The 25,867-nt window shown below is 40.6% G+C and overlaps 2 protein-coding genes and 1 pseudogene across 2 annotated transcripts in view; 2 read left to right on the forward strand and 1 right to left on the reverse strand.

Moving 5' to 3' along the window:
- Window positions 1-25,867, reverse strand: part of LOC113067602 (zinc finger protein 239-like) — a 262,749-nt gene that overhangs the window by 169,067 nt on the left and 67,815 nt on the right. The window lies entirely within an intron of this gene.
- LOC113067396 (GTPase IMAP family member 8-like) lies at window positions 10,065-12,946 on the forward strand. Its single transcript, XM_026239788.1, has 3 exons — window positions 10,065-10,568; window positions 10,657-11,247; window positions 11,472-12,946. Exons 1-3 carry the CDS (start codon window positions 10,244-10,246, stop codon window positions 12,518-12,520), a joined length of 1,965 nt encoding a protein of 654 aa, XP_026095573.1. The 5' UTR covers window positions 10,065-10,243; the 3' UTR covers window positions 12,521-12,946.
- Window positions 18,766-25,551, forward strand: LOC113067362 (GTPase IMAP family member 8-like; annotated as a pseudogene).

Consider the following 25,867-nt stretch of genomic DNA (forward strand, 5'->3'; position numbering starts at 1 on the left):
TTCATAGATGGAGGTAAAGGCTAAGATATGGCTAAAACCTAAATATAAATGTGATGTAAAAGCTGCCCAGAGAGAGATGTTCCTCTATGTCCAGAAACACCCTCTCAAAAACATCTGGATAAAACCAGACCTCTGTCTGTCTTTCTGACCCTCACTAAGACATATTCTTTTGGTATAATATGACATAAACATTGTAAGAAATGATGCAAGACACAGAAATTCACAGTATAGCATGCACCAGAACAAAATAAATACTTTTTGTGACTGTAGCGGGACAAAAGTAACAACTGTTACTTTCTTCCTGACAGGAACTCATGACATTTAAACTCGATTTAATTTTATACTGAAAAAATATGAAAATGCAAACTTTAGGATGTGCTAAAGCACTAAATAACCTGTAGATTGATCATTACTGTGACACATGAAACAAGGAAAACAACACGACTAATTTGAAAAAAAATTATCGCTTCAATAATTTACATTTTTTACTCAAAAACTGTTTTACAGACCTAACTTCGGGAAACGATGAGGAAATCGCGTGATATTTCTCAGCTCCGTCAAGGATTGCATGCTGAATATGCTGTCATAGCTGCGAATGCAAATACAAAAAGAGGCTCAGAGAAAATCGCTTTGTTACTTTCGTCCCACGTTACTTTCGACCCCGCTCTCCCCTAATTTTATGTCAAATATCACAATCTTATTTTACATAATTTTATAATAAAGAAACTATCCCAATCATCATGACTTTACCTACTAGGCATGTACTGTAGATGTCAGATAAAACACTGGCTCTACTGGTCTAGCTTGTTTTTTTTTTGTGTGTGTGTGTGTGTTATGTTTCCTCCAAAGCTTCACTTATCACTTATCACTTATTAACCCCCCCCCCCCCCATTCAAGTTTGCTGCTTGCAAGTTTTAGGGTTTGTTTTAGGTCTAATGTTTTCTTCGTGCAATGGACTGTGATTTTTACCTTCATTATTTGATTTATTTATTGTTTGTTTGTTAAGGACTGATTTTATTCTACAGAGATTCGTAATCAATTTGCGAAAATTGGACTTGTTTGCGAGTAGCATGTTTAGAAATTTAGAAAGTCATGCAAACTACTGTTTTGAATTAAAAATATATAAGAATTCTTGGGTCATTGCATCGAATGGGTACCTTTATTTTCTTCTTTTTTTTTACTCTTCCAAATAAAACTTAAATTATATAAAAATAAAATAACCAAATAAAACTTTTTTTTTTCAAAACTGAATCTCATAACATACACATTTAATTATTCAGAACATGTATTTTAATCAGTCAAAATTTGTGTGTCTTTATTTATTTGTTTATCTCTCAAAAATATTTGTATTTTACAGATTTTTTAAAATATTTTTTTAAGAAAAGATGTTTAGTAACCATAACGGAAATAAACATTGGGTAACAGGAGTGTATACAGGTTTGACTACATTTGTGAGGTGGTTAATGTCCTCACTAATTGTGAAACCTGTTGAACACTACTGTCAAGTGAGCCAGACCTCACTGATTAAAAAAACTTATGAATCTGAAAAATCATGTTTCCATTTAAAACTAGTGATTTGTAAATGTTCTGTGAGGGTTGTGTGAATGAGCGCTAAGTACACTGTAAAATATCTTTGTGTTTACAGTTATGTACAGTGAAGGAGGTGGAAAGAGAATTAAAGCAAGATGGAGGGAGAGACACAGAGAGGAGAGTGGAAATATCTCGCTCCTTCCTGTGCAATCATCCATGGGTGAGTGTTTCTGGCTTCTTAGTATGGCTTCTCTACATGTTCTTCTGCATAAGAAAACCGAGAATCTCATGCATCTTCAAATAGATGGGCCCCAATTACTGTCATTCAGATGAACACCCTTGACTATGTACCTAACACACGTCCACTGCAATAAATTATGTTCTCGTTAACAAGGTTTGGGGGGCGCATCAGATACTAATCAACACAGGTGGACCACAATCTAGTAATCAATCCCCCAGCATAAATATCGCTGACTTACCTCTATCCATTGATGGTCAATCAGCATTGTGACGGTGTGTGTTTAGGGAAAACACAAGGAGAGGTTAAGATCCAATTGCTGGTATTTATTACACAAAAAGGGAATACAAAATAAACAGTCCAAGGAGACAAACAAAACAAAACAAAAGAAGGAACTAAATGAAACGGTACGGGAACTCGGAAGAACGAGAATGTAAGGGGAAGTTTTGGGAGACGAGAACATAGGAATACAGACGGTAAGGACTCAATACAAACAACAGAGAAGGACAGCTATATATAAGGAGACTAATGACAGAGGATTGTCAGCACCTGTGTGATTTAATTGGAGTGCAATTACTGTGAAGACAGGACCAGACTAGAGGAATTAAAGTGCCTATGGTGAAGTGCCTAAGGAGAAGTGAGCTCACTAGGGAACACCCAGGAAAACAGAGACTGACAGCATGACATTACCCCCTCCCCTACGGAGCAGCTGCCAGATGCTCCACCTGAAACCCAGGAAAACCCAACAGAAAAAGAGGTAGGAGGGAGGTGGAGTGGCGGCGGACTAGGGGGAGGGACGGAGGGTCAGAAAACAGAGACAGTGGAACCAGATAGAATGGGAAGAACAAGACAGGACAACCAGGTAAAATGGAAAAACAGAGATGGAACAACCAGGTGAAATGGAAAGGCAGAGGCAGGAGAGGTGTAACACAAAACAAGGAGTCCAGGAGGGTGGTGGACCGGCGGAGGATAAGGGGAGGGACGGAGGGCCAGGCCCAAAGAAGGAGACAGACAGAAAAACAAAAGAAAACAAAAACACAAAAACATGGGTCCATGGAGGACATCAAGTGAAGCCCACCCGGGCGGAACAGAGGACCACCACACCCATGTGGTCAAGGCAGAAACCCCCCCAGGGTGGAGCGGAAAACCACCATGTCTTTGTGGTCGGCCCAATGGGAGGACGAAGATCACCTGTGACTAGCCTTGTATAAGGAAAATCCATGGTACCTAGTCCTGACTCTGGAAGGTCATCAGTGACTAGTCCTGACTCTGGAGAGTTCACTGGAACCTGACTCGACTCTGGAGAGTTCACTGGAACCTGACTCGACTCTGGGGAGTTCACTGGAACCTGACTCGACTCTGGGGAGTTCACTGGAACCTGACTCGACTCAGGAAGGTCAACAGGAACTAGCCCTGACTCTGTAGGGTCAACGGTAACTAACCCTGACTCTGGAGGGTCCATGAACACCTGACTGGACTCTGGAGGGTCAAACTGACTCAACTCTGGAAAGTCAACGGGCACCTGACTTGACTCAGGAAGGTCAACAGGAATCTGACTTGATTAAAGAGGACGACTGGAACATGACTCGACTCTGGATGGTCAGCAGGAACTAGCCTTGACTCTGGAGGGTCAACGGTAACTAACTCTGACTCTGGAAGGTCGACGGTGACTAACCCTGACTCTGGAGGGTCCATGAACACCTGACTCAACTCAGGAGGATCAACCGAGAACTGACTCAACTCTGGAAAGTCAATGGGCACCTGACTTGACTCTGGACTGCCTGTGGAGACGTGAGGCGCCTCGGCTTCGGGCACCGCCTCTGGAACGGCCTCGGGCACCGCCTCGGTCACCTCATCGGGAACGGCCTCAGTCACCTCATCGGGAACGGCCTCGGTCACCGCCTCGGCCTCCGGAGCGGCATCGGGCACCATATCGGGAACGGCCTCGGGCACCGCCTCGGCCTCCGGAACAGCAACGGACACTGCCTCGGCATCGGGCACCACCTCGGCCTCCGGAACAGCATCGGGCACCGCCTCGGCCTCCGGAACAGCAAAGGACACTGCCTCGGCCTCCGGAAAAGCATCGGGAGCGGCATCGGGCACCGCATCGGGAATGGCCTCGGGCCCCGCCTCGGCCTCCAGAACAGCTACGGACACTGCCTCGGCATCGGGCACCGCCTCAGCCTCCGGAACAGCATCAGGCACCGCCTCGGCCTCCGGAACAGCAACGGACACTGCCTCGGCATCGGGCACCACCTCAGCCTCCGGAACAGCATCGGGCACCGCCTCGGCCTCCGGAACAGCATCGGGCACTGCCTCGGCCTTCGGAACAGCAGGAACTAGCCCTGACTCTGGAGGGTCAACGGTAACTAACTCTGGCACCACCTCGGGGACGACAGCAGCCTGCTCGGGAACGTCCTCCTGGACGTTAGCGGCCCGCTCGGGAACGTCCTCCTAGATGGCAGTGGCCCGCTCGAGAACGTCCTCCTGGACGGCAGCGGCCTGCTCGGGGACGTTCTCCGGGCTTTGAGGAAAGGTAGACGCCTGTCTCCTCCTCCTCCGTCCTCTATGATGGCGAGTCGGTGGCACCTTGTCTGGAGACTCAAGCGTTGAGTCGGCCATCTTGTGCTGTGGCGCTGGGCTGGTGGCCATATTGTGCTGTGGCTCTAAGCTAGCGGCCATCTTGTGCTGTGGCGCTGGGCTGGTGGCCATGTTGTCCTGTGGCGCTGGGCTGGCGGCCATTTTGTGCTGTTGCGCTGGGCTGGTGGCCATTTTGTGCTGTGGCTCTGGGCTGGTGACCATCTTGGGCAGTGGCTCTGGACTGGCGGCCATCCTACCGGACGAGACAGGAGTGGCTGGGGTATCCCACGGAAGCCGATGCTGCAGGTAGCACACAAACTCCCAGAACCCGAATGTGTCCAACTGATCGAGTTCCTCCTGAGGGACCGGGTCATCCAGTCCAGAGTTAAAATAGGCCTTAAGGGCCGCATCATTGTAGCCTATGCCCTCTGCCAGGGACCAAAACACCAGTGCCATGGCACCCACTTCATTGCCCTCTTGCTGGAAAGAGGCCAACTTTAAATATCTATTCCTCCGCTCCACCATGCTGGTTGGGGAGGAGACACGAAAAGACATACCGCTGGATCTTGGTTGATGGAGTCCTTCTGTGACGGTGTGTGTTTAGGGAAAACACAAGGAGAGGGTAAGATCCAATTGCTGGTATTTATTGCACAAAAAGGGAATACAAAATAAACAGTCCAAGGAGACAAACAAAACAAAACAAAAGAAGGAACCGGATGAAACAGTACGGGAACTTGGAAGAACGAGAATGTAAGGGGAAGTCTCGGGAGACGAGAACATAGGTATACAGATGCTCCCGCTCAAGACCGGGCTCTCCTCGAGCGCTGGATCGCAGCAGCAGCAGGCATTCAACCAGCCTGGGCCGCACCCCAGTTCTCACCGCAGCAAGTCTCTCTCACTTCCCGGCTCAGCCTTTTCACCGCCGCTTTTCCGACCATAGCGCAGTTTGAGGCTGCCTCCTCTAGCAGCGCAGACCGCTGGTCGTAAATCAAGGCATTCTTCAGGTGAAGATGCTAATGCAGGTTTTTCGGCTAAATTTGTTAAACGACATCATGACGTAATTCTGTCGGATGACGATGCCATTTAACCACGAAGCCAAGGCATTTTTTCAAGGCAAAACATCCTCACAGACATGTCTGAAGACATTACATTTGCCCTACCATACATGTTTAAACATCACTGAGATGATCCAGACATAAGTTGCATGCAATTATTCTGGCAGGACCTATTTATTAAGGTAAGGCAAGTTTATTTACATAGCACATTTCGTACACAATGGTAATTCAAAGTGCTTTACATAAAACAAAAGTGAAATAATTATGAAGTAAAATAATAATATAATAAATAAATAAAACGCAATTTTTTAACTTTTTAAAAATTATTTAAAAAATTTACTTGAAAATGTGACTAGTAAATTAGCACATCTGATCTCTTCTGGAAGCTGATACCAACTGCGGGCGGCATAGTAACTTAAATGTTAAAAGCCGACTCCCCTCGTTTGTGTGAACCTTTGTCCTGGCTAGACAACCTTACATCTTCTATTTTATGGCCAGCAAGGCTTACTCGTCCGATGCAATGTGCTCCCATCGGACATCGGCGAGTGTCCCGTGGCCACCCAAACTTACCTCTTCCATCCTACAGCCTGCGATGCTGACCCAGCCGATACAGTCGAGAGTCTCTCGGCTAGACAAACTTACCTTTTCCTTTTCTATGGACAGAGAGGTTTACCCATTGGATCGTGTGTGCTCCCATCAAACGTCGGCGAGAGCCTCCTGGCCAGACAACCTTATTTTCCAATCTATGGTCAGAGAGACTTACCCGTTCGATCATGTGAGCCCCCGTCAGACATTGGTGAGAGTCTCCCGGCCACATGACTTTACTTTTCCATTTGACGACACGAGTCTCAACCTCCCGTCAAATACTGTAAAAAAAAGAGTTGATACCCCATCGGATGCAGCGAGAGCCTCCCAGCACGGGTTTTCTTTTCCTCTCCCTGTCCGGCGAGGCTTACCCGTCTGATGCATGTGCTCCCGTCAGACGTCGGTGAGAGTTCTCCTGGTCAGGTTCCATACTTACTGGCCGCAAGCGAGTCTCATCCATCTGATGTCATGAGTATCGACCTCCCGTCTGATGTCGCAAGAGTCTTCTTGTCGGTCAGCCCAAAAACCTTTTTATCTGCCAAACCGAGAGGACCCAGACGTCCGTCGTCCTTAGTCTTAATCTCCAGTCGGAGGCTTCATGGGCCCTGTTTATGAGTAACAGGGATGAGATTTTAGAGATGTATATAGGTTCTTATATAATTTATAATATTGTTTTCCAGTGATATAATAAGTTTACAAATTATACAATGGACTCATTTATATAGATTGAACAATAGTGTGACTCTTATTTATCAGACAAGAGCATCAGTAGCAAAACAAAACAAACTTTTTGTAAAAAGACTTATAGTTGCTTCTCAGCGAATTAGAATGTTGTGAAAAAGTTATTTTATTTCAGTAATTCAACTCCAAATTGTGAAACTTGTGTATTAAATAAATTCATTGCACACAGACTGAAGTATTTTAATTGTGATGATTTTGGCTCACGTTTAACAAAAACCCACCAATTCACTATCTCAACAAATTAGAATTCTTCATAAGACCAATCAAAAAAATAAATAAAATAAAAACATTTAGTGAATTGTTGGCCTTCTGGAAACTGTTAGTTTAATGTACATGTACTCAATACTTGGTAGGGGCTCCTTTTGCTTTAATTACTGCCTCAGTTCAGCGTGGCATGGAGGTGATCAGTTTGTGGCTCTGCTGAGGTGGTCTGGAAGCCTGGGTTTCTTTGACAGTGGCGTTCAGCTCATCTGCATTGTTTGGTCTCTTGTTTCTCATCTTCCTCTTGACAATACCCCATAGATTCTCTCTGGGGTTAAGGGCTGATGAGTTTGCTGGCCAGTCAAGCACACCAACACCATTGTCATTCAACCAACTTTTGGTGCTTTTGGCAGTGTGGGCAGGTGCCAAATCCTGCTGGAAAATGAAATCAGCATCTTCAAAAAGCTGGTCAGCAGAAGGAAGCATGAAGTGCTCCAAGATTTCTTGGTAAACGGGTGCAGGGACTTTGGTTTTCATAAAACACAATGGACCTACACCAGCAGATGACATTGCACACCAAATCATCACAGACTGTGGAAACTTAACAGTGGACTTCAAGCAACTTGGGCTATGAGCTTCTCCATCCTTCCTCCAGACTCTAGGAGCTTGGTTTCCAAATAAAAAAAACAAAACTTGCTCTCATCTGAAAAGAGGACTTTGGAATACTGGGCAACAGTCCAGTTCTTCTTCTCCTTAACCCAGGTAAGATGCCTCAGGAGTGGCTTAACAAGAGGAATACAACAACTGTATTCAAATTCCTTGACACGTCTCTGTGTGGTGGCTTTTGATGCCTTGACACCAGCCTCAGTACATTCCTTGTGAAGTTCACTCAAATTCTTGGCTGCAGTTTTCTCGGTTGGTTGTGCGCTGTAACAAAAGGTTTAAAAAGGGTCATAAAGGGGTTATTATTAATTGCATTCATCTTCAGGAATTATTTGTAGCATTATAGCATTAATAGTATAATAAAATGATTCGTTCATCCACAGGGCGGACAGTGTAAACCGTTTATTTTTTTCTCTAAGTAAAATTATTTATCTGGCCACAAAAAAATTATTTTACTACTAATACATTGCTCCCAGAGCAAGTAACAAGTAATCATGAGCAGCAAACACGGACAACCAAGTGTGAATACATATGAATGTTTATTAAACTAGACTACAGGGTAACATGCAACATCTGACTAGACACAAACATACACATATTAAAAGAGAGAGAGAGAGAGAGAGAGCACACTGCACAGAGAGAGAGAGCGCACTGCAGAAAGAGAAAGAGCAAGAGCGAGCGCTCATGCCCAAGACAGTGGAAAGTCATGGCAGTATTTTCTCATAAACTAAATCACAACCTGTTAAGAACCATTAAAGAATCTCATCAGCTTATTTAAAAGGGGTCAAAGCCTAGAAGCACATCTAAATAGTTAACAAGAGGGTACTTGCATTGGTTCTGTAGTTGCAGAGTAAAGTGTCCCGGTGCCTGTATAATGCATAGATTACTGTTGAATCCTGTTAGGAGTGAAACCTTTGTCATTTCATCCACGGGTTGACTGCTCCAAAGTGAAGCAACAAAGTTGCTGAAAACTGCCAGAAGATCAGACACCCTGGAAGGGGAATCGCAAGATTTCCAGGGTGATGGGTGTCCCAGGGAACCACAAGTTGGATGTGGAAGAGTTTTTCTCTGGTTTCCCTGTAACACCCATATTGGATAGACTGACCAGTAAGAAGGCATATAGTTTCGGCAGGAAAGTGTTTCTTTGTCCCTTTGACACCTCACTTGCATTCTTTATGATAGGAGTAATTAATTTCATGATCACACAGAGTACATAATGGTTTGAGGAATAAAGAGATCATTTGGATACCAAGTAAGAAACATTTAGAAGATATTAAACCAGATACATTCAAACACTTGAATATTAGCATTTAGAGCTCAACTAATGCCAATAAACAGTGGTAACTAAACTAATATAATAGGGAAACATACTGACAATGCATGCATATATAGTAGTAGATGCATTTGTAAATAATTGATTATAGTCTAAAATAAAGAAAACATCTTTGTGTGTGTGTGTGTGTGTGTGTGTTTGTGTGTGTGATGTGTTTTAAAATTGTGAAGTCAGACCACTGGTTTAGTCAGGCCATTGGTTCCTAGCACAGGGGCCATTTGCTCCTCCTGGAATGCATTTGAAGTCTGATGGAGAGTAGCAGAAAGTTGCTGTTTAACATCATCTTGATAATGGGCGTGGGGAACCCCTGGCAATTTAGCACCGATAAAAGTAGAATGTGAGGCCATGTCTACAATTTATATGCAAATGTCACAAGGCTAAAAGGGATTTCTTATATATATATATATATATATATATATATATATATATATATATATATATGTATATGTATATATATATATATATATATATATATATAGTCCCAAAGATCTTACATGATACAAAGCAGATGCTACAGCATATTTTTTTCTCCACACGTTTTCCTTCCACTCAACTTTCTGTTAACATGCTTGGATACAGCACTCTGTGAACAGCCAGCTTCTTTGGCAATAAATCTTTGTGGCTTACCCTCCTTGTGAAGGATGTCAATGATTGTCTTCTGGACAACTGTCAGATCAGTCTTTCCCATGATTGTGTAGCCTAATGAACCAAACTGAGAGACCATTTTGAAGGCTCAGATTTGCATGTCACCATACTCTAATTTGTTGAGATAGTGAATTGGTGGGTTTTTGTTAAATGTGAGCCAAATCATCACAATTAAAAGAACCAAAGACTTAAACTACTTCAATCTGTGTTTATTTAATTTATTTAATACAAACGTTTCACAATTCGAGTTGAATTACTGAAATAAATGAACTTTTTCACGACATTTAAATTTATTGAGAAGCAACTGTACATTGCAGTGTATTGATGTGTATAACAACAAATCAATATAGCTATTTATCTATTCTAGACAATAAGTTTCCCAGTCTGTCCATTGTGTTATTTGGAAGTTCTTCATCTGTCCAGTTTGGACATGAAAACCTTCTAATTGGAGAAAAACAGACACATGTGGAAAACACTGAAGTATCCAGGATTGAGCCTTTACAGAAGAAGATATCAGAATGCCACATCTCTGTGTTCAACCTGATTGACTTACATGAGGCTGAACTTTATCAGGACTGTGTGGATCATCACATTGGTCAGCTTGTGAATGAAAATGAAATCCACGTTTTCATCTTTGTTGTGCGACTGGGGCAGTTAACCAATGATGATAAGATGAGTCTGGAATGGCTTCAGAGTGTGTTTGGTGACAAAGTTCTTCAGTTTGTGATGATTCTCTTCACTTACGAGAGAGAAAAGGAGTGTAACACTATAAAATATGATCTGAAGAGAAACCCTGATCTGAAGCAGCTGCTGGAGAAATGTGGAGGAAGATATCACACCTGTAACATGATGATGAACAACCAATCAGAGATGAGAGACTTGATGAAGAAGATTGAGCATCTGTTTAATGAGAATCAACAGCAGTGCTACACTGGAGAGATGCTCAACACTGCATCAATAAGGAAAAAAGAGCTGGAAAGTCGTGAACATCAGTGTGGTAAGAATTACGTTTTTTTTCCTATGTCTTTTTCAAATGTTTGCATGTTTCTTATACATGACAGATTTTTACAGAGTTGTTTTTTTAGGTTACACATCAGAAATGGAATCAAATACACACCTGAACTTAATTTTACTGGGGAAGAAACGAGCTGGGAAGAGTGCATCAGGAAACACAATACTGGGACAAGAAGTTTTCATGTCAAAGAAAAGCTCCAAATCAGTCACTCGAGATGCAGTTGTGAAATCTGGGACTGTAAATGGGTTTCCAGTCACTGTTTACGACACACCTGGATTCTTTGACCCAGCGATGAGTACAGAAGACATTCAGAAGATACTGGATAAGGTTCTCCTGAAATGTGAATCTGGTCCCTGTGCATTTTTGCTGGTTATCAAAGCTGATAGTTTCACTGAAGAAGAGATAAAAACTGTGGAGAAGATTGAGAAGCTGCTGGGGGAAAAACGCTTTAAAAAAACCTGGATTCTGTTCACCAGAGGAGACGAACTAAAAGATGAAAACAAGACCATAAATGAATTCATCAACGAGACTGAAGAACTGAAGAAACTCGTTCAGAAATATGATCAGAGATACCATGTGTTCAACAACAAGATAAGAGGACATAGTGACCAACCTCGATTACTGCTGGTAAAAATTCTCCAGAGATCTTTTGGAGTAAAGGGTGAGTCTTTAAAAAATTATCAAATAAAAAAATTTTAAACTCCTGTTTCTTTTTCTAACCTCATCCAGGAAAAGTGCTTAAAAAGTGCAAAAAAACAACAACTCATGACTGTTAACTGGAAAGTTGTTAGTTTTCTAACTGCACTTCATCAATCATGGTGTTCTTGAAGGATTTTCCTGTAAATGACTACTTACATCTGTTTTCTTTTCTTTTTAAATCATCAGATGGAGGAGAAGTCGAACAGATTCATGTCAGTCCAAACACTCGTAATGAACCAGACACTCCTGTCTCAAGTCATTCATCCAGAAGGATTGTTCTTCTGGGTAAAACTGGTGTTGGGAAAAGTGCAGCTGGAAACACAATACTAGGACAGAAGGAGTTCAGATCTGTGCTGAAAATGAATTCAGTAACCCGTGGATGTTCAGAGAAACATGCCACTGTTTCAGGAAGATCCGTGTCTGTAGTTGATACTCCTGGATTCTTTGACACAGAGATGAGCCCTGAAGAGTTAATGACAGAAATAGCACAAAGTTTTTATTTATCCAGTCCTGGACCTCATGCTTTTATCATTGTGTTCAGAGTTATTGACAGATTCACTGAACAGGAGCAACAAATTCCTCAGCAGATTGAGATAATGTTTGGTCAGGACATGTTAAAATACTCCATCATTCTCTTCACTCATGGAGATCTGCTGAAAGGACAACATATAGAGAACCTCACTGATGAGAACTGTGCTTTTAGACATCTACTTGAACAGTGTGGAGGCAGATATCACGTCTTCAACAATGAATATCAGAATAACAGTAAGCAGGTGAATGAACTACTACAGAAGATTGACTCAATGATAGAGCAGAACGGAGGAGAACACTACAGTAATCAGATGTTTGAAGATGCTCAGAGATACAGACAAGAGGAAGAAGAGAGGAAGCTGAGAGAGGAAGAGGAGAGAAAACAACAAGAGGCGGAGCAAAGACAAGATGAGACTGGGGGGATGGTAAAAGAGGAAGTAGAAAGAAAAAGTGAAAATCCTGAGTTTAAACAATTTTTAACCAAGTATCAGGCTACATTGCGTCTATCAGCTTTTGCGCTTAGTAAAAATATGGTTGCTGGTGAATTTATGGGTGTGTGTATTGGTGGAGCTGTTGGTGCAGCTTGTGGACTTATCGGTGGCCCGGCTGGTATAGCTTTTGGTGTATTTGTTGGTGGAGCTGTTGGAGCAGCTGTTGGTGGAGCTGCTGGTGCAGTTATTAGTAAAGTTAGGTGTAATGTGTGACAAATCCTCATGACCCACAGGTTTAGGGTAGAGATGGTGCATGCTTCTGCCAAATACTGTAACTGTTAATATAAACATTCACATGGTCCAGGGTTCCTTGTGAAAGCCCTGTGTGGAGCTGTTGCTATACCACACCAGTCCTTGATCAGTAAATAACTTTGTTCAATAAATGGTTGTATTAATACATTTATAGTTATTATACATTTTAAAATTCAGAATATATATTGGGTTATGGGAAGTTAGGGTGAAAAAAGCTTAATTAAATGGTAGCGGTACTATTAGAGAGATGGTGCATTATCTTGTTATTCTTAAAGAAATTAAAAAGAATCTGAATTAAATGTATTCCGTGTCAAAAGATAAAATAATTAATTTAGAATTTCCATCACTGTTTGCTATGTTAAGGTGAGATTCAAATGAATGTATGAAAGTGAGATTCCACCTCACACCTCGTCTCACCTCATTGTTCAATCTTGTTTATTCGAAGTAGATTCTATTTCATTTTCCTGTGCTCCAACAAATATCTCCAGTGATTATCTCCAGCGATTTCCTCCTGTCTTCCCTTTCTCGTGTTCCCTGTGTTGTGTAGACAAGATTACCTTAATAATTACCCCTACTCCAGATCTGCTCCACCATCCACGATCTCCTGCACCTGCAAACAGGAAAGTCTGTTTATCACTCTTATCTTCATTCTCTGCAATATTGAACCTGCCATTACCTTCTTTTCTCAGAGATATAAATAAACCCTATTTGCATCTTCTTTCAGTCTGTCTACATCATGTAACATTATAATAGGTTTACATCATTTTAATGCAGCATTTGAACACAATGAAATAGAGCTGAATGAGTGGCACTTCACGCTGTTATGAAACTGGAAGAGTCTGGTGACTGGAGGCTGCAGGGGAAGATTTTCTGAGCTGCTGGACCAAAGATGAACCCAAAGAAGAAACTGACTGGAGATTAGAGCATGTGAGGTTTTCTGTGGAAATATGTCACATTTAACACTTTCTGTTAAACATTGTTTGTTTTATAAAATCATGAACATAGATTATTTTTCCTGATGATAAAATAAAAATAAATTTGTTTACTTAAAGTGTGATCTAAATTGGCAAACCAAGCCATTTATACGATAAGTGATAAATATGACTCTATTTACCAGCTTTTAAGCATTTTAGCAGTGGTTTATTTGAAGCAGATGATCAGTACTTATTTACTTGCTATTTTATAGAGATAATGGAATATAGATTTTCTGTGACAAATATGTTTTGCTTAATTTTCTAAAATATCTTATTAACTGTCAAAAATGTTATGGAAAACCTCCTGCTCTTATACTGTGGTTTTCTACTTATGTATGGTTTTCTATAGCATCATCTTAATCAAAGAGTGCATACAGTATTTTCTCTGTCCTACATGTCCTGACATTACTATAAAATGTATCTGTACCTCTATGTTAATCAGATGCTGACAAATGTTAAAGATCTAATAGATTAATAAAATGTTACTTTAGTTGAAGCTACTATCATTCTTTCAAAGTACTAGGCACATTTCCATCTCCATCTGATGACTTCTGCTCGTCCACTCAGCTTTTGAGGACAGGGATTGAGTAACTGTGTAATGGTCAGGTGGAGCCGGGGATTGAACTCAAATCACGCGATTGTTATTGTTTTTGTAGTGCCCCCTCGAGTGGCAGTTCCTACAAGCTGTACCTTTAACTCACTGTCAGCAATACCCTGAACTTTCGGTTGATTAACCCCAAAACTTGCTTACTCGGGGTATGTGATTCCAAAAACACGTCCGGGAGTAAGTTCATTCAATTAAGAGTATGCTCCTGGTTTAGACTCAAGACATTCTCAACAGAGCGACAAATCGGCGAGTCACTATGAAAATGGACACTGAGAAAAAGCGCGCCATGCTGCTTTTTTCCTTTTTCTTTTGTTCACTGGTATTTTACATTCTTAGTGCATATTGGCACCTAATTGATGGTTGTGCAATGATTTTTTTTTTTTTTATCCTTGAGAATATTCCACCTCCACCTGTTTCCACCTCCAATTCTCCAACAACACCCACACTGACCTGTTTACCAGTAGTTAACGTTTTATCTGTATTGATGTCACTGCTCAAATTAACAGTGTCAAAAATCATAAGATCAGAAACAGAGAAACGATCTGCAGTAACCTCAGCCATAGTGGGTTTATTCCCAACTGACCCACCAGAAACTGACGCAACAGCAGCAACAGGGTCCACAACATTCTCTGTAACAGACACAACTTCAGAAGGATTACTCTGAGTGTTAGTCTGTACAGTAGCATTTTCATCTATTTTTTCAGGACAAGCACGTATCAGGTGGTTAATTTTGCCACAGCCAAAGCATTTCATTATACTTTCAGATGTTGCATAAACTGTATAGTTAAAGTCTTCAACTTTAACATTAAAGGACAGGTTCAGCTCATCAGCGTTGTTTTTCAAAATCATATAGACCTGTCTCCGAAATGACACTACATGTTTCAACAAGGGTGATTTGCAACTAAAAGCAATTTTCCCAATGGGAGAAACAATCTTACCAAAGAAAGACAATTCTTTAGCAATACTTGCATCAGAAACAAAAGGAGGAACATTCGACACAACAATCTTTCTAGAAGGGCTAATTAGCGGCAGAACATGCGTAAATGCATCATTCATCACGACTCCCGTTTGAACAAGCTCATTAGCTTTTTCGATCGTGTTTAAAAATAAAACAACCACGTTGTTCATTTTAGATGCAGAAACAATAGCGTTGCAACCAACTACATTGCCAACCGCTAAAACACATTCCTCCACACTGAATTTACACAAAATCTTAATCCCATGACGCCGAGTTAGACCATCACTACTCGCAACACCTGAAGCAGCCATGCTTCCCGGCAACAAAAACGCCGGGAGCAGACTTCCACAACTTTCTCTAAAAGAAACTACTCCTCATACACAAAAAAACACACACAAAACATAAACAAACAAACAAACACAAAAAAGGTTAGAAAACACACTCAGGTGTCGCTCACCACGCACTCTTCTCACTCGCTCCGCAAACGCTCGCACATTCGCACCAGCCACAGTCGGCTACCGCTCACACACGCTCCGCCCAATCGTTCCCAGCATCCACTCCGAGAGAGAGAGAGAGAGAGAGAGAGAGACACATACACACACATACACTTTATTATTTTCCACCTCCTCCAAAAGAACTGCAATTTCATGCTTTGAAAATTGGGGTTTTCATGTCATTTTCATTATTCACACGGCTGAGAGGGAGTACATTTAAACACTGCCCCACCAAGTAATGACAGAGTGCGCAGAGGTATGCAAATACGTTGACAGGCTTGTAGCGGGGCAGATCTAGAAAAATATTGATGGGGTGGCGAGAAGGGGGCAGGAATTTTTGAGGGGTGGCAACATATGGCAGACATATATATACTGACATTTAGTCACAGTTATCAGTTTGATGATAAATAGTATATGTGCACACTACAAAAGGACAAAGGCTGCCATTTACAAACTTAATCTCATGCAATCAATGTCTTGCATTTGAGACAATATAAGGAATAAGTGACCATACAATGTGATCTCTCTTAATAGGAGATAGAAGTGTGACAGAAGTAAGGGGCATTATCACAGGAAAGACATTAAGGTTAAGACATAGGTGATGAGTGGCAGATGTGTGAGAGGGGAAGCAAACTGTTTGTTTTTTTTGACTGTGACTGTTTATATAAAATAAGAAAGATAAAAAAATACTGCTTCATATTCAGCAGAATTTACACCATTTACACCAGTGTCACATTTTAAACTTTGTTTCTCACTAATCCATACAGTATGCATCGACACAGTCTCACTGCTTTTTCTTCTGTGTGGGTGTATTCAAGCCGCGCGCTTTAGTTTGAATCTGAATAGCGTGTTCAGTGTGGGGGCGTGGTCTCATTAGATATAACGAAAGTAGACGTGAAAAACGGACATCGCGTTGTTTTCATATGGATTACTTTATCACAGAATATCTGTTAGCAGCACTTGTTACACTTCATTTTAATGACGTGTTTGTACATGACGATCAGCACAGACAGGCTGCAGACAGCACACATACTGATAAGACGCTCGGGAGAAAACAAACACATAACTTCATAATCATACTAAGCGTTGTGATTCGGAGATGCTCGTTGGTCTAAATAAAGTTGGTAATGAACCCTCTTTTATGGCCAAATGCTTTGAAAATCCTGCTGTACTCACCGAGATTAGAAAAGCAGTCATCAGTGAAATGTTATGAACACAACAAGGATTTGTTGTACTGCTCTGTTATTGTGGTAAAAATGAATTTTAGCCATTGGTTCTTCTGATCTTCATTCTTTGGCAGTGAAAATAAAACAAACTTGCCTTTACAATTAAAACACACTGTCTCCTCGACATGATGCTCTCACACCAACCAGAGCGTCTGTGTGGGGGGGTGGGGCAGGTCAGAGGTCAGTTTCTCCCAAGACGGTAGGCGGAGATTATTATGCAAAGTGTTCCTAGTGACGTACATAGAGATGGGCAAAAGATTTGAAATCTATAACGACTTGTTTCAGCGATTCAGAGTCGACTCCTTACTTTAGAAGCCAATAACTTTATAAATCGTGTACTTTTTGGTTTAATTATTTGCACATTGTTTACACTGATGGACAGCTACATCATACACTGTAATACAGGTAATTTTTGATTTCCCATCTGTGTGGCTCTTTAATAGTCTCTGCAGGAAAGTAATGGGAGTTACCAGATTAGGTTACCAGACATGGTTTTTACACCATGATACCTGATTGGTTGACGTAACAGTGACGTTAGGTTTAGGGGTGGGGTTGGGTAAGGAGGATCATTTAGATTGCATGATTTATAAACACCCAGCAGTTTGAAAACACCCACATGGTGATAAACGCTAACTTTTGTTCTGCAGAGACCTAAGTCTCAATGAAATGGTGAAATCCTCTCATAGCGCGCTGTGCACATGTGTAGCCTACATCATGTGTCAATATGGTAAAGAGCTGAAAACACCACGCGTGCTTCTGTGTGTGTAGTAGTAGTAGAGCACACATAGATCCCAGAGACGTGTAGAACAACAATTGCAGTATCTTTGACCGGTAATATTCACAGACACTAGTCCATATCGATGTTTGATTAAATGTACAGCACTATTTTTTATTTATTCATTCAAAAATGGCCGAATTCCGTGACGTTCTGCTTTATACAGCAAGTTCTCTTTGTGACTGAATTCTGCGATTCGATCCCTGTCACTTTGCACAGATAATAAAAATTTTTTACCTCTTTCCTCCTGTGTCTCCTCGCGACTCCTGGTTAGTGATGGCCGATTCGTGAACGAATCGTTCAATTTAACCGGTTCTTCTTAGTGAACCGGTTGAACCAGTTCACCAAATCGAACTGAATCGTTTGAAACGGTTCACGTCTCCAATAAGCATAAATCCACAAATGACTTAAGCTGTTAACTTTTTTTAACGTGACTGACACTCCCTCTGAGTCATAATAAACCAATATCCCGGGGTAATCCATTTACTCAAACAGTACACTGAATGAAATGCTATGAAGACCGAACTGAAGATGAACACTGAGCCGAGCCAGATAATGAGCGAACACGCCCACTGCTGGAGCAGTTCTTTCAACCGGTTTATTGAATCGAACCGTCCGAAAGAACCGGTTCGCGGAAAAGAATCGAACTTCCCATCACTACTGGTTCCCTCGCTTCGCGCGCACCCATAAAGTTTTCCCAAAAAATATAAATAGTCTATTGCCACTCTGTCGTCCTCTCGTAAATTGGCCATAACTTTTAATTTGTTGCCAACTGGGGTGACCCCGGTGGATCCGCCGGTAGGAAAGCTATTTAAAACGCTCGGACCGAGTGTTTTGATTGAACGTACATTTCTTCGCCTTCCACAGAATATATAAATACGGATAAATAAATTTAAACCACTTAACTTAATTATCGCTATTGGGATGTGAGGAGACTTTCAATCCGTATACCAGGGGAAGTTAAAGTTTTTGATGAAAGATTACCAGGACGCATGAATAAATAAAAAAAAGTTAAGTGCACGGATAAATTATTTATAATAAACGCTACAGTATTCCATTAAAAAAATCTTATTTTTATTTAATGGTGACAGAGGGACGCAGATGAATTTGAATAGACTCGTTTTATCCGCACGTCAGTCAAGCTTTCAGTTTCATTTTTGGATACTTCAAGGTGTAGGTGGTAAAATGGCGCACGGTGCAGGTAATATTGAAATTAAGAGAATATGAATAGGCCCATTTTTATTATTAGCCTACTCTAAATGTTTCTTCAATGATACGTCATAATACGCTTTATTGATTAAGCGAAACGATCAGTTGTTTTAAGATTAATCTATCTCGTTGGATTTCAACAAGTAGCCTACTAAATCAACGACAAATCGAGCAGTATTTACACATTTAAAGTATTTACACATTTAAGTATTTACACATTTAAAAGGTATTTACACATTTAAAAGGCATACGACTCGCAATGAATTTAGAAATAGGCACTCTTTAATTGTTTGTGTGTTGCATTCATCTGGGTTTATACCATATTTTTTTCTCAGGCTCTCAAATGGTCCCGGTTGTGAGAAGAAAAAGAACATGTGAGGGTTTTTTATTTTATTTTATTTTTTAGCTTTTTTCTCTTTCCTAAATTTGTAGGATTGGTTCCCTTTTTTACATTGATATGATTACTTCATGTTATTCTTTAGTTTAAGTGGTAACTGAAATGAAGTAGGGCTACTTTTAATTCATTCTGAATATTATTTTGCGTTGTGTTGACTAGTTCATAATAACATGCGTTTGTTTGTTTGTTTGTTTGTTTGTTTGTTTGCAGTGGAAAGCAGTCCAGATTTCTCTCGCACCAACTGTAAGTAAATAATATTCTGTGGACTATTTTCTAATTTAAATGTTTGAAATGCCCCATGATGCTTAGCACAAATTGGGGGGGGGGGGGGGGTTAAACCATAAACTATAAGAGAGTAAGAATAAATTGTTCAAAGATTATATCATTATGTACCCAGTTATAAGCATCTAGGAAATTTTGTTAAACATTAAATCTAGTGTACAGTAAGGTAATTAGGATATATTATTTTTCCAAACCCTTAACCAGTGTACATCAAGGGGGAAAATAATTAAAAACTTGCTAAAGTACTTACAGTAGTCCATGAATAAACGTAAACACTTGTGAATATAAGTGTGTAGAATGTAAAATAATCCATAACACAGAGCGAGGAAAAGAGGTCTTGCCACAAATGTATAAAAATAGATCATGATTTATGGCTCATTTGGTAAAAAATGTGGGAGCACAGCCTAAACAAATAAAATAAAAATAAAGTGGTACTATGCCCTAAAAACTAAACTGACCAATCAGCAGATTACAGCTTCCCACACTGTACTACTACAGGTGTTGTAATCAGCAGACCTTCAGTGTATACACAACTTTGCTTACAGACCTTAATCACTCTTAGCACCTCTGTTTCTTCGTTAATTCCAGTGAACCTTTTGGAAAGAAAGGGAGGGTTGGAACAGGAAAACAAATGTCTTTGATCAAATGTCTTTCAATCTAACAGAGAATTGTTGATATGTTGTGTGTTCCTGTGTTTGAGGATTATGTATACTAAATGTGTGATTTCACTCTTTGCAGTGAGGATTGTTCTGCTGGGGAAGAGTGTGTCAGATAACAGTCGAGTGGGAAACTTCATTTTAGGACGAGCAGCGTTTGACAGTGAAGCTCCTCCTGATGTTGTGGAGAGAGTCGGAGGAAGATTGAAGGACAGACATGTGATCATCATCAACAGTCCTCAGCTGCTCCAGACACATTTGTCACTCCATCAGATCACACAGACAGTGAGAGAGTGTGTGAATCTGTCTGATCCAGGACCCCATGCATTCATTCTTGTACTACAGTGTGAAGACATCATTGAGAAGGACATCAGAAGAGTGAATTATGTCATGAAAGAATTCAGTGAAGAGGCGATGAGACGCACTATAGTGATCACGACTGATAAAGACACTGATAAAAGGGCCTCTGTGAGAGCAAATGAATTAACTGAACAGTTAACTGCAGGGTGTGGAGGAGGACATCTTAAGTTTGATAATGAAAAGGAGATATTTCGCTCTGGAATATCCCAATGTTTAGAGAAGATACTTAGAGAAAACCGTGAAGAATTTCTCATCTGTGAGCTGTATGATAATGCTGAAGAAACATCAGTGGTTGAAGAGCAGAGCAGTTCTGTAGGTTCAGTCAGAACTAAGGAGCAAAAGGAAGGTTCTTATAAACATGATGATGGAAAACGCAAAGACAATAATACAGCGATAAAGGAAGCAAAAGGTATTTTTAAAATGTTCTATTAATGGGACCCCACATTGATCTACCACAACATTAAAATCCTCCTGCCAAATATCCCCCTTGTGGTGTGAAAAGAGCCATCATTTGTCAAGACAAGATCTCTGCATGTGTACTGTGGTATCTGGCACCAACACATTATCAGCAGATCAGTTAGCTCCTGCAAGTTGCGAGGTGGGCTTTGATGGATCTTGTCATAGATGCTCAGTCGTACTGAGATATGGGGAATTTCATGTTCCTCAAACCACTCCTGGTCAATTTTTGCAGGCTGTATTGTCCTGCTAAAAGAGGTCACCACCATTAGGGAATGCCATTGCCATGAAGGGGTGTATGTGTATGTGGTGTACAATAGATTTTCCAGCAGAACATTGGCCAGAGCATTACACTGCCTCTGGCCTCCACCTTCCCATAGTGCATCCTGCTGCTATCTGTTTCCCAGGTAAACAACGCACATGCACCTGGCCATCCACCTGAAAAGATTTTAACCTGTCTGACTGGTCTCTGTCTACATAGCAACGTAAGCAGCAAACTGCAATGCACTGTGAGTTCTGAGACCTTCCTGTCATGGCCGGCATTACGCTTTTCAGCAATTTGAGCTACAGTAGCTCTTCTGTATGATTGATCTACTCGGCCTAGCCTTCTCTCCTTAAGTACATCAATGAGCCTCGAGGGCCCATGACCTTGATGCTGATTCACTGGTTGTCTTTCCTTACACCCATTTTGGTACAGGTAGGTACTAACCGCTGTATTCCAGGAACAGATCTTTATGCATCCATTTTTTTTTTCACAATTAGGGTGATTTTGATTGCCCCTCCCCCTCCTTGTCTTTCTTCACATTGAATTTAAATCTAGACAGTAATAACTCACAGCACCAGAGACCTCCCTCTCCATAGTTCTGCCAGGCAATGATTCGGGTTACAAGTCTGCCTTTCTAAACATTAGACCAAGACTGTCCCAACGTTCCTTGTTTCCTTCTTCAGAACCTATGGAGATTGACAGGCATGCCTCTTTCATAATGAAAGGGAAAGACAATAAAGGGGGGAAAATATGTTTCTACTTTGGCTCAAATTCATATTTTCTACCTTCAACCATCTTCAACTTCAACTCCATCCCTTTTGAGTGAACCCTAATCTGTCTCAATCACTTGCTAATGGCTGTCTCCAAGTCCCAGCAACTGTATACATTGAAACTGATAACTAACTAGTTTTTGCTTTAATTGTTTCTTGCACTACTTGCAATTTTCATCTATTATTATTCGCCATTATCAACTATGAGCTAGTCAGATGTCCAAATCTATCTACTGTGCCTTGTGTTCCTCCTTTACAACCACAGCAGTAGATGGGAAAAAAGACCATCAACCTCTCAATATTCAGTCAAACACAAGACTGCAATTTCTTCTAGCTATATGTAGGCTTGTTGCACATAATCCTGATTTCTCCTGGCTAAATATAGAGATTTTATCATGAGATCTCTTCTGTTTGCTAATGTCCAAATGCTCCCCTGCAAACTGGTCAGACATGTCAATATCATCATCAGCTCACACTCAGCAGAAGTTAGTTAAAGTACATGTGAGTATGCATATGAAGGACACTCAATGTCCCTCTTACTCTTGTTGGCCATCTCTGGTTGACCACAGATGTTGTGTCCTTAGTCTTGGTGCTTGCTACATCTTTTTTGACACCCCCTTGAAATCATCCCATTGGATTAGTACTACCCATTCTTCATCACCCACTTTACTTCCAAAGTATGCACAGCTTTCTGAAAACAACTTAACATTAAAATCAGACAAGTGTCAAACAGAACGGCTCAAATCAGATGTTCCCCAGAACCTTCTGTTTGAACAAACAACAAACAGTATTCCCAGAACTCACTTTGCAGTTGCTCCAAAGGTTTGACTTTTAGTCGTGTTCTAGGCTTGCAGCTCCAACTTTTTCTGAAGTGACAAAGTACGAAAAATGGTAATTGTTAGCTATTCCAGGACATTTATGTTATAGTACATTCATACTTTTATGGCCAGACTTTTTCCATTGAAAAATTGCATCAACTGGAAATTTGTCTGTAATCAGTTTATAATGAAATGTATTTCAGTATAAAATGTTTTGTTGTTGTTTAAGGTGGTGCAAGTGTCACTAGACAGCAGAAACTGAACTTAGTGCTATGGGGAAGTGATGATTCACTGAAGACCTCCGTATCCAAGCTTATAAGAGGGATTAAGAAACATGAGAGAGAGAGAAGATCAGAGTGTGTGAGGAGAGACGTGGAGCTTCATGGACGTCTGGTCCATGCTTCCAGCTCTGTGCAACACTCGGCACTCAGAAGAGGAAGTGATGCGTCAGACTCTCCGCTGTGTGTCTCTCTGTCATCCTGGAGTTCATGCTTTCCTCCTTATTATTCCTGATGCTCCATTGACCAGTGAAGACAAAGCAGAAATGGAGGAGATCCAGAGGATATTCAGCTCAAGAATCAAAAAACACATCATGGTCCTCAGAATCAAAGAGAAAAACGTGATTAGTAAACTAATTGGTAAAATCAGTCTGTTTCATTCTTCGGCTACTGAGTCATCTCTTCAGTCATTTGAAGGTCACCAGTTTGTTCTGGAGAACAGCTCACAGGTTCCTGATCTACTGCAAGATGTAGAGAACATGGTACAAGAGAATCGAGGAAGATGCTACACGACCTACATGTGCTTTCAGGCTCAAGTAGAACTGGAGAGAAGTAAATGCACATCTCAAATAGAGGAAGTGAGAAGATCTGTGATGAAAACAGCAGGTACAAGTTCATATATATTGGTGATGATGTGTAGATTTTCATTATTTACATTTCACTATGCTAGCATCATGATAAATCGTTTTTCAACTTTACATTGCAAATTTCAAACACGTACATTCTGAAAGCATGTAACATTATTGATGTGAAGATTAGCAATTAGCATTGGGAAAGACTGACCAAAGCTGCAATTTTAATTATTTATATATATATATATTTATTGCAATTTTGCATCAACTTAAAAATCAGAATTAGAAGCATTTAACTGTCATTGTCATATTGTTCGCAGGTGTTACACGCATTGATGATGATGATGATGATGATTTGAGGATTGTGCTGCTGGGAAAGACAGGAGTTGGAAAGAGTGCAACAGCAAACACTATACTGTCAAGAAACGCTTTTGTTTCAAAATTAACTTCACGGTCAGTGACCAGAGAATGTCAGAAAGAAACCTCTGAGTTCGACAGCAGAGAGATAACTGTGATCGACACTCCAGGCCTGTTTGATACTGGAGTTGATAATGTTGAGACCAGGAAGGAGATTGTGAAGTGCATCTCAATGGCGGCTCCGGGTCCACATGTGTTTCTGCTGGTGATTCAACTGGGACGATTCACTCAAGAGGAGAAAGATGCAGTGAAGGTGATCCAGGAGACTTTTGGAGAGAAATCCAGAATGTACACCATGGTGCTTTTCACCAGAGGAGATGATCTTAGAGGAGCAAGAATTGAAGATTTTGTTGAAGATGATGATAGCTTGAAGAACCTCATACAGCAGTTTGGAAAGAGATACCATGTGTTCAGTAACACTGAGACTAAAGATCAGACGCAGGTTTCTGAGCTGCTGGAGAAGATTGACTGTATGCTGGCAGCTAATGGAGGGAGTTTCTACACTATTGAGATGTTCCAGCAGGTGGAGAAGAACATCAGAGAGGAACAAGACAGAATCATGAAAGAGAAAGAAGAAGAGATCAAGAGAACAGAAGAGGAGCTGAGAGCCAAATATGAAGCAGAAATTGAAGAAATTAAGAAAGAAAAGGAGAGAGTACGACAAGAGATGCAGAATGAACTGAGAAAAAGAGGAGAGGAATTTAAAAAGAGAGAGGAAGAGATCAAGAAAGAAACAGATGAGAATCTGAGAAAAGAGCTACAGAGAAAACTGAAAGAGAAGCAGAAGGAATTTGAAGAGGGGAATAAAATCAAAGAAAAGGCTTCAGAAGAACAACAACAGAACATCGTAAAATACCTGGAAGAAAAACATGAGAAAGAAAAACAAAAGCTCCAGAAGAGAACTGAAAGAAAAACAAGAAAACAAGCAGAATGTGAATATCGCGAAAAACTTGAGAAAGAAGTGGCCAAAGCTTTAGAAGAAGCTGAAGAAAAGCTCCCGATCTCTGCAAAGCGCGCTCGTGACTGGAGTCAGTGTGTTCCTGGTATTGGAGGAGCTGCTGGAGGTTTAGTTGGTTCTCTTGAAGAATTTGTGCGTTGGATCACTCAGTGTCGAGCTCACTTTAAATAAATTGGGACATACTGTATCACCTGAAGCACACATTACGATATATATGTATATGCATTGCCTAATTTTCAAAACCCTTTTGTGTGTGTGAGTGCTGTGATAGTTTTGTTGATGTTTGTCTCCAAAGAATGAAGGAAAACAATGATTATTTTGCTATGTTTTTACTTGCTTGTAGTTTATTTATTTATTAATCATAGTTGATTGTAGCCGTAACTTTATATCCAGAGATGGGTACCAGCCCAAAGTCACTAGTTCCTGGGTAAAGTTCCTGCGGTGGAAACGCGGCTTTACAAATTGTCCAATTGTGATTACAGATTATATGATTAAAACTCTAATTGGTAACATAAGTAACTGTATTCTGTAATAATGTATTCTGACTCCATTTTAGATTGCTTTTAAATTATGTGTTATCTAAAATGTACCAGTGAATACGATACTGATATAAAAAGCAAAGAGAAAGAAAATAGATTCCAGTTTTTACATAATCATCAGTGCATTAAACATTACATTACATCGGGGTTTCCCATGCTAGGCTTAATGTAAGAACTGCAGTGAGTTTGTGAGTTAATAAAAAGCTAATAATTAAATAAATCATAAAAACTGTGAAATAAATTATTTGAACACTTGAACACTAAAATATAAATATTAAATTTGTTCACTGCATGCCA

This window comes from Carassius auratus, linkage group LG28B (assembly GCF_003368295.1).
Source record: "Carassius auratus strain Wakin linkage group LG28B, ASM336829v1, whole genome shotgun sequence".
Classification (NCBI taxonomy): domain Eukaryota; kingdom Metazoa; phylum Chordata; class Actinopteri; order Cypriniformes; family Cyprinidae; genus Carassius; species Carassius auratus.

Excerpts from the sequence above, each read along its gene's own strand:
- LOC113067396 (XM_026239788.1), top strand. The coding sequence starts at position 10,244 with ATGAGTCTGGAATGGCTTCAGAGTGTGTTTGGTGACAAAGTTCTTCAG. Across the intron at positions 10,569-10,656 it reads AAGTCGTGAACATCAGTGTG|GTTACACATCAGAAATGGAA; the intron begins GTAAGAATTACG and ends TTGTTTTTTTAG. Across the intron at positions 11,248-11,471 it reads GAGATCTTTTGGAGTAAAGG|ATGGAGGAGAAGTCGAACAG; the intron begins GTGAGTCTTTAA and ends TTAAATCATCAG.